The sequence below is a fragment of the Clarias gariepinus genome, chromosome 20 (assembly GCF_024256425.1).
Source record: "Clarias gariepinus isolate MV-2021 ecotype Netherlands chromosome 20, CGAR_prim_01v2, whole genome shotgun sequence".
Lineage (NCBI taxonomy): Eukaryota > Metazoa > Chordata > Actinopteri > Siluriformes > Clariidae > Clarias > Clarias gariepinus.
This window is the reverse complement of record NC_071119.1, coordinates 5,900,183-5,911,099: the sequence shown is the minus strand read 5'-3', so window position 1 is coordinate 5,911,099 and position 10,917 is coordinate 5,900,183. Positions and strand designations below refer to the sequence as shown.

General features: G+C 36.7%; 1 protein-coding gene across 1 annotated transcript; it reads right to left on the bottom strand.

The window, feature by feature from the left end:
* Positions 1-248: 248 nt before the first annotated feature.
* Positions 249-5,268, bottom strand: LOC128508780 (C-type lectin domain family 4 member M-like). The gene is made up of 5 exons (XM_053480260.1): positions 5,099-5,268; positions 2,917-3,219; positions 2,267-2,394; positions 696-802; positions 249-517 (listed from the first exon to the last, which is right to left on the bottom strand). Exons 1-5 carry the CDS (start codon positions 5,247-5,249, stop codon positions 385-387), a joined length of 822 nt encoding a protein of 273 aa, XP_053336235.1. The 5' UTR covers positions 5,250-5,268; the 3' UTR covers positions 249-384.
* Between the last annotated feature and the right edge of the window lie 5,649 nt (positions 5,269-10,917).

Genomic DNA, 10,917 nt, shown 5'->3' with positions numbered 1-10,917 from the left:
GCTCATTAATCCTGCAGAGAATGAACTGATGCCCGAGGCGTCAGTCTATAGTTATATAGCGCCACTCGGCGGTAGAAGTCAGCAAACGCACAAACCCAAATGTCGCCACCGTGAGGCGTGACGGTAAAACCAGAATTCCGCATGAGTAACATCTGTACAGTATATGAAACTGAAGCACGGGTTAATTTAGTTACATTTGACCAGCCTGGTGGCCAATTTTCATTGAATGCACATTCAACCAGTAAGAGTAGAGTGTGAAGGTTTAATTAGCAGAGTAATTTTAACCACAGTTTTGCACAGATTTTTACGAGGATTATTTTACCACAGCTTACTAATTGGTCAAGCAGTACAGATAAACATACAGGTGTGTTTCAGGTCATTTTGTTATGTTCTCTTCTCACAGATCCAGCCTTGTTTATAAGAGCATGGTCTGTCATTCCAGTGCTGTCCATCAGGATACCCAGTCTCGGCACAGTCCTCATTGTTGTAATTATCTGGTTGTTTGTTAGCCCAGTTCCTGAAAAACAATCTGATTAAGACTTCAGTACTGAGCTTGCAAACTCATCACCTCATAATGATCTCTGACCAACAAAAATATAAAAGGGAAAATGATTCATTTATGTTTATTTATTTACTATGCTGTTTCAAATGCACAGAAAAAAATATATCATTGACACACACATGTGGTCTCTTACCCAGAAGTCAGTCGTGTACCGTCCACCCATTTCCACTCTCCCTCTGTGTCTATGTCACTCAGACCAATCCAAGCTTGCCTTCCTGGCAGCCAGTTAGCGATGAACTCCTGTGTATTTGATAACAGAACAACCTGAGAACTTTTATCATTATCCTGCAGGGGACAGGGTAATGATAAATTGGTGGAGTCAGTTTGCACCAAAGCTACAACATGCCCTTTTGGTGGGAGAGAGGGAACTTTAAAACAACTCCTTCTAAGGTGCGGTAGGTTAGGGTTAATGTTTATCTTCATGACAGAACGAATAGTAAGATTTCAGGAAATCCAGACATGTTTACAAATGTTTTAATGTCCAGGTCAAACTAGCTACCTGGCCCCCATTTATAAAACAAAATACAGGCAGTGGCACACAAACCCAGAACTAATGATGACCCTTTTAAAGGCCGGACTTGGGAGTGAATTTGTTTATGTCAATGACAGCCTTTAGATTTTATTTGTTTATGTCAATGACACATAGACTACAGGACAGGGTGAGTATATAGTTAATCTTAGCGTTTAACAGAAGTTCCCTAAAGCAAAAGGTTTTTTAAGTGACAATGTATGAAGGTTTTTAAAAATGTATTTTATTTATTTATTTATTGTATTTGAGTTAATGTTATTTAATGGTATTTTTTATATATTTGATTTTATGGTACTTTACTTAATTCTCTGCATTTATATAATATTAATATTTACTGGAGCTCTCAGGTTAGAGAGGATGCAGGCAGGGCATAGGCACAGATGTAAAGACATTTAAAAAGAAAACTAAATAAACAAACAAAACCAAAACAATATGCAGAACATGAACAACATTACCAATAGTTTGACTAGGTGAGACTTGAACATACTAGTGATGTTATGTATGACACTGAGGCTCCAAAATTTGTGTAGATCAAAAGGGGCATTTCCAAATGAACACTTGTTTTGAGGTGTGCGTCGTTTTCCTGAATGTCACGTGACAAGGACAAACGAGGCCTCTCTTTTGCTGGAGTCACATAACTGATTGAATGAAAGCTAATTTACATCGACTCACTGTGCACCCCGAGTATGCGGGACATACTATTTCACATCCTCTATTTCGGAAGCATTGTAAATTAAATTTTCCAAATAGGGTAGTTACTTTATTAAATTGCTTGAAAAAGAAAGGGTAATGTTTAGAAAGGGTAATGTTTAAACAGATGTGAGACAACTTGCTGGCTACGGCAAATAATTTTTATACACACATGCCTAAACAAGCTGGCGGTTATAACAATCCAAACATGTGACAGAGGTGCTCTCTGGGAAATGAAGTCCCAGCCAAAATCCCAACACAAACCCTAAAACAAAGTCCCATGTGTGAAAGGCTCCCTCTAGGGGTTATACCTGACAGGGTTTTTTTTTATGACTTCTTACAGTAAAACCAAATCGCTATAGGTTTTTAACAGTCATATATGTATCTTCCTTCTTACCATAATGTTAAGGGCACTTTTAAAAATCTCTCTCTCACTCACTTACTCACTCTCTCTCTCTCTCTCACACACACACACACACACACACCTGTTTCTCTCTGCTGTTTATGATCACCAGGTCTGCTCCTCTCTCTCTGCAGTACTGTCTGCTCTCAGTCCAGCTCTTCTTCTCATTAGACATGAAATAAAGCTTGGAGCTAAAACAACTTGTTTGTTCTGTGGAGATAAATTAAGAGAATTTACAGAGATCTAAACACACATTTGTATTTTTTTTCTATATGCCCTAACTGGATAAATAACAACAGCCGCGGTACGTATATTATCTCCAGGAGGAAGGTAAGGTTTAGTGATTGGGAATTAATATTGATGTGATCAGTAATTAATCAGGTGTTATTACAATACAGACAAATTAAGCTTTTAGTTCTCCAGGAGAAATGTAAGACTGAGTAATTACTGCAGTTAATAGTGAACAAATACAAGCATACTTAATAATTTGGAAATGTTAATAAATTCATCTATTCTTTCTTAAACTTAAGAAGAGTTAAGGATCAGGATTGTAAAGTGTCAGTGATATTAGTGAGATGTTTTTGTTCTAAGATCTTGGTGAAGTTATATGGAGGAACATGTGAGAGGACGCAAGTTAAATCTTGATGCTCCAGTTTTAAGACGGCCCGTGAATTTCCACTGAGGACATTTAACTGTTAGGCAGAAAATGTGATTTTAAATCTATCTACTTACCCAAATTACAAAGCGTCCTCAGGAATTCATTTCTCTCCCTCTGTACCTGGTCTCTCTCTGAAGTCAAGATGCTGTAACTGGTCTGTAACTGGTCTCTCTCTATAGTCAGGTTGTTGTTACTGGTCTGTAACTGGTCTCTCTCTATAGTCAGGTTGTTGTTACTGGTCTTTAGCTGGATGATTTCTGTCTTCAGGATGTTGTATTTGATCCACAGCAGTGTGACGGCAGTCAGCAGGAGAACACACAGCAGCACCACACACACTACAGTCACTCTGTAACACTTGCTCCATGCAGTGTCTCCTCCTAGAGGTAAATAGACACAAAAATACATTGTTGTCTTTCTACTTATAAATGCTCCACTGCAGCATTTATATTTAAGTCTAAACAGCCTCATTAAATGATTCATGCATGTTGGATCACTTTTATTATTCTTTTTAGATTTATTAATTAATGCCTAGTGAAAACAGCTAATGACAACAGAACAGATGCAAGACTAACAAACTGTAAACACTTAGGAGTTAAAATATGAAAACTAATCAAACTAAGCAAACTAAACACAGCTGTGAACAGAAATCATGACCTGAACCGGCAAACTGTGAAAAATGATGTCAGGATATTAGTTTTATAAACACAAAGACCAAAGCAGACACAATCACTTGCCACTAGGGGGCGACCATGATAGCTGGATGCTCTTCTACTATAAGGTACCAATAAGGTATTTTTTATTTTTTTACAAACAACAGTACAATATAAATTATATTGTATATAATTTATTATATTTAGTTTCTATTTTGTACATACATAGAACCCCCTACTTTTTTTGTTTGTTTGTTTTTCTCTTGTGCAGTCTGGAGTGTGTTCGTATTGCATTTCACTAATGTGCTTGTACAACCATGTATGTGACAAATAAATTCTTGAATCTTGAAGAATAAAATGTCAGGCAAATGTTTACATTCCATTATGAAGAAAGGGTCACATAAAAAGATTAAATAATCAATTTAAATATAATGAGATTTATCCCACCAAATATTAATTATAAATAATAATAATAATAATAATAATAATAATAATAATAATTTTAAATAATATTGGCTGGTACATCCCAGCCCAGCCTTGCTGTACCCCTTGAACCAAATATGCTCCGCTACTCCACTAGCTGGCTTGAGAAAAGTGTGCTTCTTCCACTTTCTGCTTTAATAATGTGGTTCTCACCATGTTATCTAGATTTGAGTGATATGTTCGCATCATCATGCAGATTCAGGGATATGGCGCTGGTGACAACACCTTGCTTTAAAAAAAAAAAATCCATGCTGCATTCAAGCTGCAAGATCATCCTTCCCCCATGCACCGCTCTGCTTCAGCGATGAAGTCATCCCTGTTGTGCTGACACCACATATTTCCCATGTGTCTGTATGACATGCAGTAACAGCAGTGTTAGCTACTCCCGAGTACTGATGCATGCGCATTTCCAATCTTATATATTTTTCTTCTAATATTTTCCGCCACATTACACATAACCTTTTTCTGAGTCTGATCTGTTTATGGTGCATCAGCTCCATATCAGCAATATCAGCTCAATCACATGTAATATATACATGTTTTTTGGCTATGACTTAAAAAGGGGAACAGTGTGTAGATACATTTAATGGCTCTTTTGGCTTTAACATTCATAAAAAATGTGGAGAGAGAGAGAGAGAGAGAGAAAGAAAGAGAGAGAGAGAGAGAGAGAGAGAGATGAGGATTCAACAGTTAATACTAGCATTAACAATGATTATTTTTCATGCCCCACTGCTGTATTAGTACAAAAGCAATAGCAGAAGCAATCAGTTATTTTATTGCCACAAAAGATGCACCTCTAATGCACTGCAAAAAATGGTGGATTCACACATGATAGCTAAACTGGAACATAATAGAATTCAAACAGTTCTGTGATGGGATATGACTGCACTTGCTATAATAATTTCTGAACTGAAATTTACCACTATCATGTTTGCGCTCAAGTCTCCGTCAGTCAACAGAAAGTGTGTGTGTTTATTTGGGTTTAAAGAACAGAATTATATTAAACACAAATATTATATTATACAGATGCCTTTTAGCAATGGATATTTGATATTTACAGAAGTTCATTAAATTGAATAGATCAATACATATACACATATTTCTGAGTGTGAGTGTATTTTACCTGAACTCTTAGATTTCCTAAAGCTTCTGGGGCTCTGGGGCTCCAGCTTGTCATGATTCACAAAAACATCTTCATACGAGTTCTCGCTGTCACTGGAATCAGCTTCATTGTTTTCTGTAACTTCCGCATTTGCATAAATCCCCTCAAACATTTTTTTATCAGACTGTATAGACAAACTTGTTCCAGTATTTAATTGTCTAAGACTACACTCAGAGTGGCTATCAGGCTATCAGGAGTCTAACTGCATAAGTGACTGGATGTGTTGCTGCTAAATTAAAAGTCTATTTCCTCTTTTGTTTATTCTACACGTCACAAGGCACAAGTGAGAAATTGACACACTCTGAAGATACGTACTCAGCAGGGACTGTCTCTACACAGTCACTACAGTCATGTGACTCCTAAACTCGCTCTGGGAAGTTTACTGAACGTTTTATCAGAAAGATAAAATTTGATCTGCAAGAATTACTGATACCTAAAGTGAAGTTAGCTCCATCACACACCTGCCTGTTGCATCATCAGGAATTACATCCGTTTATTAAAAGCAGACAGTGGTTAAATAACATTTGCGTTCACAGCATTATTGTACTGTACATTTGTGTTTACATTTTCATTAGGGTACAAACCCACAACTGAGATCTGTCCTGAAGATTCTCACATAAGGCAAAAAACTGGTGTCTGTCTTGAAAGCATCAAGCAAAAAAAAATCTAACAGCTTTGCAGAATGACATTATATGAAACAAAATATGACATATTAGTGGATTAATAAAGTTCTTTAAATCTTAAATTGATATCAATAACATTAAGGTAAAATAGTCTAATTCATATTATGAATATATATTGTGCAAAAACATATTTACGGAAAATTGTTATTTAATCTTTTGCATAGAAACAAGATTATTTAACAGATTTTTAACTAAATCTATACAATTAAACACATTAAACTAACAGCACTAGATGTTTAGCAGATTAAAAAAAAACTTTATTTTAGGAATATTCTATGAGCACCTTTAAATAAAGCAATTACACAAGTTTTTTTTTTTCCCAATTTTTTTTTAATTGAACAATTGTCATACATAAACATTACAGAAGCAACTAATTAAATGTATTATTATCATCAAATGAAAAGAAAAATGAACCCCCCCCCCCACACACACACATACAAAAAAAACAAATTATTACAACCTCTCAGTGTATATTTGATCTTTTTTATATTCTGTCTATAGCCTTCTCCCAACATTTCTTACTCAACTGCAATCCCAATTCAGCTCTGGTTTTAGCGATTTTACAATCACCATAAGATAAAATAAAATGATAGATTCTTGATATCACACCTCGCTGATATGGATTAAATGTGATCAGATTTTCCCAGGGCTGTCTGGGAGGTATAGAAGGAGAATTAAGAAAACGCTTGGATACAGTTGCGAACTTGCAGATAACAAAAAAAATTAGATGCAGGCAGGTCATACTTTGAGGACAGCTGAATCTAAAAGTTTGCTGAAGATTGCTGAATTTAAAAGTGACGGGGAAATCAAATGATTTTTATGCAATGGACCCATTGCTGATGCAGATCCAAATTTAAAGTGGCGTCTAAACTGATACCAAATCTTAAGTGTATTAAGTACCACTGGGTTATCAGTGTATTGAGAGGGTTTGATTGGAAATGAAGTGCAAAGTAGAGCTAATATACAGGATGGTTTACAAGACAGTAACTCTAATTTGCACCATGGAGATTCAGATGAGTTTATCCAAAAATTTAATTTTTGGATATGTGCAGCCCAGTAGTAAATTTGAAAATTAGGCAGAGCTAATCCACCACTAAGACTACATCTCTGTAGTAAGGTCTTACAGATTATAGGAGGTTTCCCAGCCCAAAGAAAAGAGATTATGATTTTATCTAAGGAATCAAAAAAATACTTACTGTAGGAAGAAATAAAGAAAGTGATTGAAAAAAAATAAAGAAATTTAGGAAGAATGGTCATTTTAACTGCATTGATTTTCCCGGTTAATTCAATTCAATTCAATTTTATTTTATTTGTATGGCGCTTTCAACAATTGGCATTGGCCCAAAGCAGCTTTACACAATCAAAAGAATAATTTAAGTTTGTATGGAATTTGAATGTGTATGCATCAAAATGGTCAGATCGTCCCTGAGACTATTGACTTGGATTGACTCCCAAATGATTCTCTATATGATTTACAAATCATTCACTATCCAATTCACAAACAGTTCACTTTCACTTCATCTGTTCTACACATGACTCGCTGTCTAATTCACAGTGCATTTGGTATTTGATTCTCTGGTTCAAACATGAATCACTATCTAATTTAAAGATGATTCACACTATCTGATTTACACAACATACATTATTTAAAACAAAACCCCATCCACACACGATTCACTATCTATAATTTCAATGTAATTTATAAATTAATTCATATCCAATTTACAATCTGATTTAAAACCTTATCAGTAAAAGGCAATGCTGTTTAGGTCTGGATCGATTAGACAGATGCTTCACTTCAAATGATTCGCTTCCTGACTGATACATGATTTAAAATCTTATTTACATACAACTCATTATTTAACTCATTAATGATTCACTATCCAGTTCACACACAACATGACCTATCTAATTCATGCACGATTCACTATCTGATTCATAAATGATTTGCAAACGAGTCACTTTTCAGTTTCAACATGATTGACATGATGTTATGCTCCTCTGCTCTGGATATGGTTCAGAAATGGTTCACTCATGATTCACTATCAAATTTACATGAATCACTAACCAACTCATGTGCAAGGTAATCTTTGACAGCATCATCAGCAACAGCAAAAACATTTAGGCCTGGATTTGTGCTGCTTTCAGTTCCTGTTGATTCTGAAAATATGGATATGACTCATACACCATAAAGTTTCTGAGGTTCCTTTTTTCAGTTCAATTCAATTCAATTTTATTTGTATAGCGCTTTTAGCAATTCTCATTGCCGCAAAGCAGCTTTACACAATCAAAATAATTATTTAAGTTTGTATGAAATGTGAATGTGTATAAATCAAAATGGTCAGTTTGTCCCTGGTGAGCAAGCCGAGGGCGACAGTGGCAAAGAAAAACTCCCTGAGATGGTAAAAGGAAGAAACCTTGAGAGGAACCAGACTCAACAGGGAACCCATCCTCATCTGGGTGATAACAGAAAACAGTAAATTATCTGCATTTATACAGTGTGTTAGGTGGCAGGCAGGTCAGCTATAATAGCTGATGTTAATTGATGTTAATATGGAGTCCAGGTAGTTATTGAAGACTCAGGTAGACTTGTAGGAAGTTCCAGTCCTGAACTATCGACAAGTCAAGTCCCCAGAGAAACAGTTGCCAACACCAGTCAAGGCCAGAACCATCTTCTAGGTAGAGAGAATCATCCCCAGACACCAGACGCATCCCAAAGAGACACACGGGGCATCCATGTGACAAGATCTCCAACCAGAAGCGGGGCACCAGGATGGGTCAGAAAGGTCCGGAGGGCAGAGGGAGTCTGGATCACTGGCAGCTCAGGAACGACATGTGTAGCTCGACAGAGAGAGAGAAAGAGTGAAAGGGGAAGACAGAGGGAGAGAGGAAAGAGAAAGAGGGGGAGAAAGAGAAGAAGAGTAGAGATGGCAGTTAGGTATGGTCACAGTCACACAATGTATAATGTGAATGTATATTAACTGTAGAGTCCAAGCAGAGACTCTGGCAGGACTAACTATGACAGCATAACTAAAAGGGAGAGCCAGAAGGAAACACAAACATGAGGGCTTCCTGAGATGTAAAGCAAACAATCACCTCACCGTCAGCAAACCTGAGTGATCAATGAGAGTGAGGAAGACAGCATCCAAACATACCAGTTCACCATAATACTCTACGTCCATGAGTCCCCCAGATCTGCCCCTTTACCTAAGGCAAATCTATTTATAAAAATGCTTGGCTAAATCAATAGGTTTTAGTCTGGACTTAAACACTGAGACTGTGTTTGAGTCCCTGACACTATTTGGAAGACTATTCCATAATTTTGGGGCTTTGTAAGAAAAATCTCTGCCCCCAGCTGTATTTTTCATAATACGCGGTACTGACAGACAGCCTGCATTCTTTGATCGAAGTAGGCGTGGCGGTTCGTAAGACACTAGCAGTTCGCTCAGGTACTGCGGCGCGAGACCATTTAATGCTTTATATGTCAAGAGTAGTATTTTAAAATCAATGCGAAATTTCACAGGGAGCCAATGCAGTGAAGATAAGATAGGGGTGATGTGCTCATATCTTCTGGTTCTAGTGAGGACTCTCACTGCTGCATTCTGAACTAACTGAAGCTTATTTATGCATCTAGCTGAACAACCAGACAGTAAGGCATTACAATAGTCCAACCTAGAGGTGATAAAAGCATAAACTAGTTTTTCTGCATCGTTTAGCGACAATATACTTCTTATCTTGGCAATATTTCTGAGGTGAAAGAATGCTATCCTGGTAATATTATCTACATGAGCTTAAAATGAAAGGTTGGAATCTATTATTACACCAAGGTCTTTTACTGTTGCACTTGATGGAACAGAAAGGCCATCTAAAGTTATGGTGTGATCTAAAATTTTACTCCTAGCTGTATGCGGTCCTATGACTAGAACTTCTGTCTTATCCGGATTAAGCAGAAGGAAGTTAATTAGCATCCAATTTCTTATGTCCTGCACACATTGCTCAACTTTAGTAAGCTGTTTTTTCTCATTAGGTTTTGCTGAGACATATAACTGTGTGTCGTCAGCATAACAATGAAAACTAATACCATGCTTACGAATTATGTTGCCCAGAGGAAGCATGTAAAGGGAAAAAAAGCAGTGGACCTAAAACTGAACCCTGCGGAACGCCAAACTCCACTAGAGAACATGCAGAATAATCACCATTTAAGTCTACATACTGATAACGATGGGTCAGATAGGATCTTAGCCAGGAGAGGGCTATACCCTTAATTCCTACTACATTTTCTAATCTGTAAAGAAGAATACTATGATCACTAATAGTGGTTAAAAACCGCCAAGACGATGGGGTCTGTTTATGCGTTGATAATTGGATATGCAGTGATAAGGAAGCATGGTCAGAAATCACAATAATCACATATCACATAATCACATAATCTGAAGAAACAACAGAAGGATTAAGATGACTGTCAATGAAAAAATTATCAATTCTAGAGTATGAATGATGCACCTGAGAAAAAAAACTGGATCAGAAACACAATTTAAATCTCCTCCAAAAACTATTAAGTTGGTGTTTAAGCAGGGAAGGCTACTAAGTAATTTATTCGCAAAATCTGGATCAAGTTTTTACCAACAAAACCTTGGTCTGAATTAGTGTGCCTGCAACAATAAGATACCTGCCATTTCTGTCAGCAATTATATGGCTAGGTGAAAATTATATCTTTTTGTTAACTCCTTATGGCCACACCCTGTGACTTAGAATTAAAATTAGAATGAAAAACTTGACCTACCCAGGGACGGAGAAGCCTACGATGATCCTTAACTTGAAGATGTTTCTTGTAAAAACACTATATCAGTATGTAAACATTTCAGGTGATTAAATACCCTAGATCTTTTAATTGGGTTACCCATACCTCTAATGTTCCAGCTAAGAAAACGGATAGGTGTACTACTCCCAGCTAAACTTGGGCCTACATAGGAATTAGCCATTTATCCAAAAAATATGAAAATGATAGAAATTCGCAGAGCCAGAAGGAGACACCCCCTCCCCCCACATGCACACATGCGCACACACACTCACAAACACACACAAAACACAAATCTA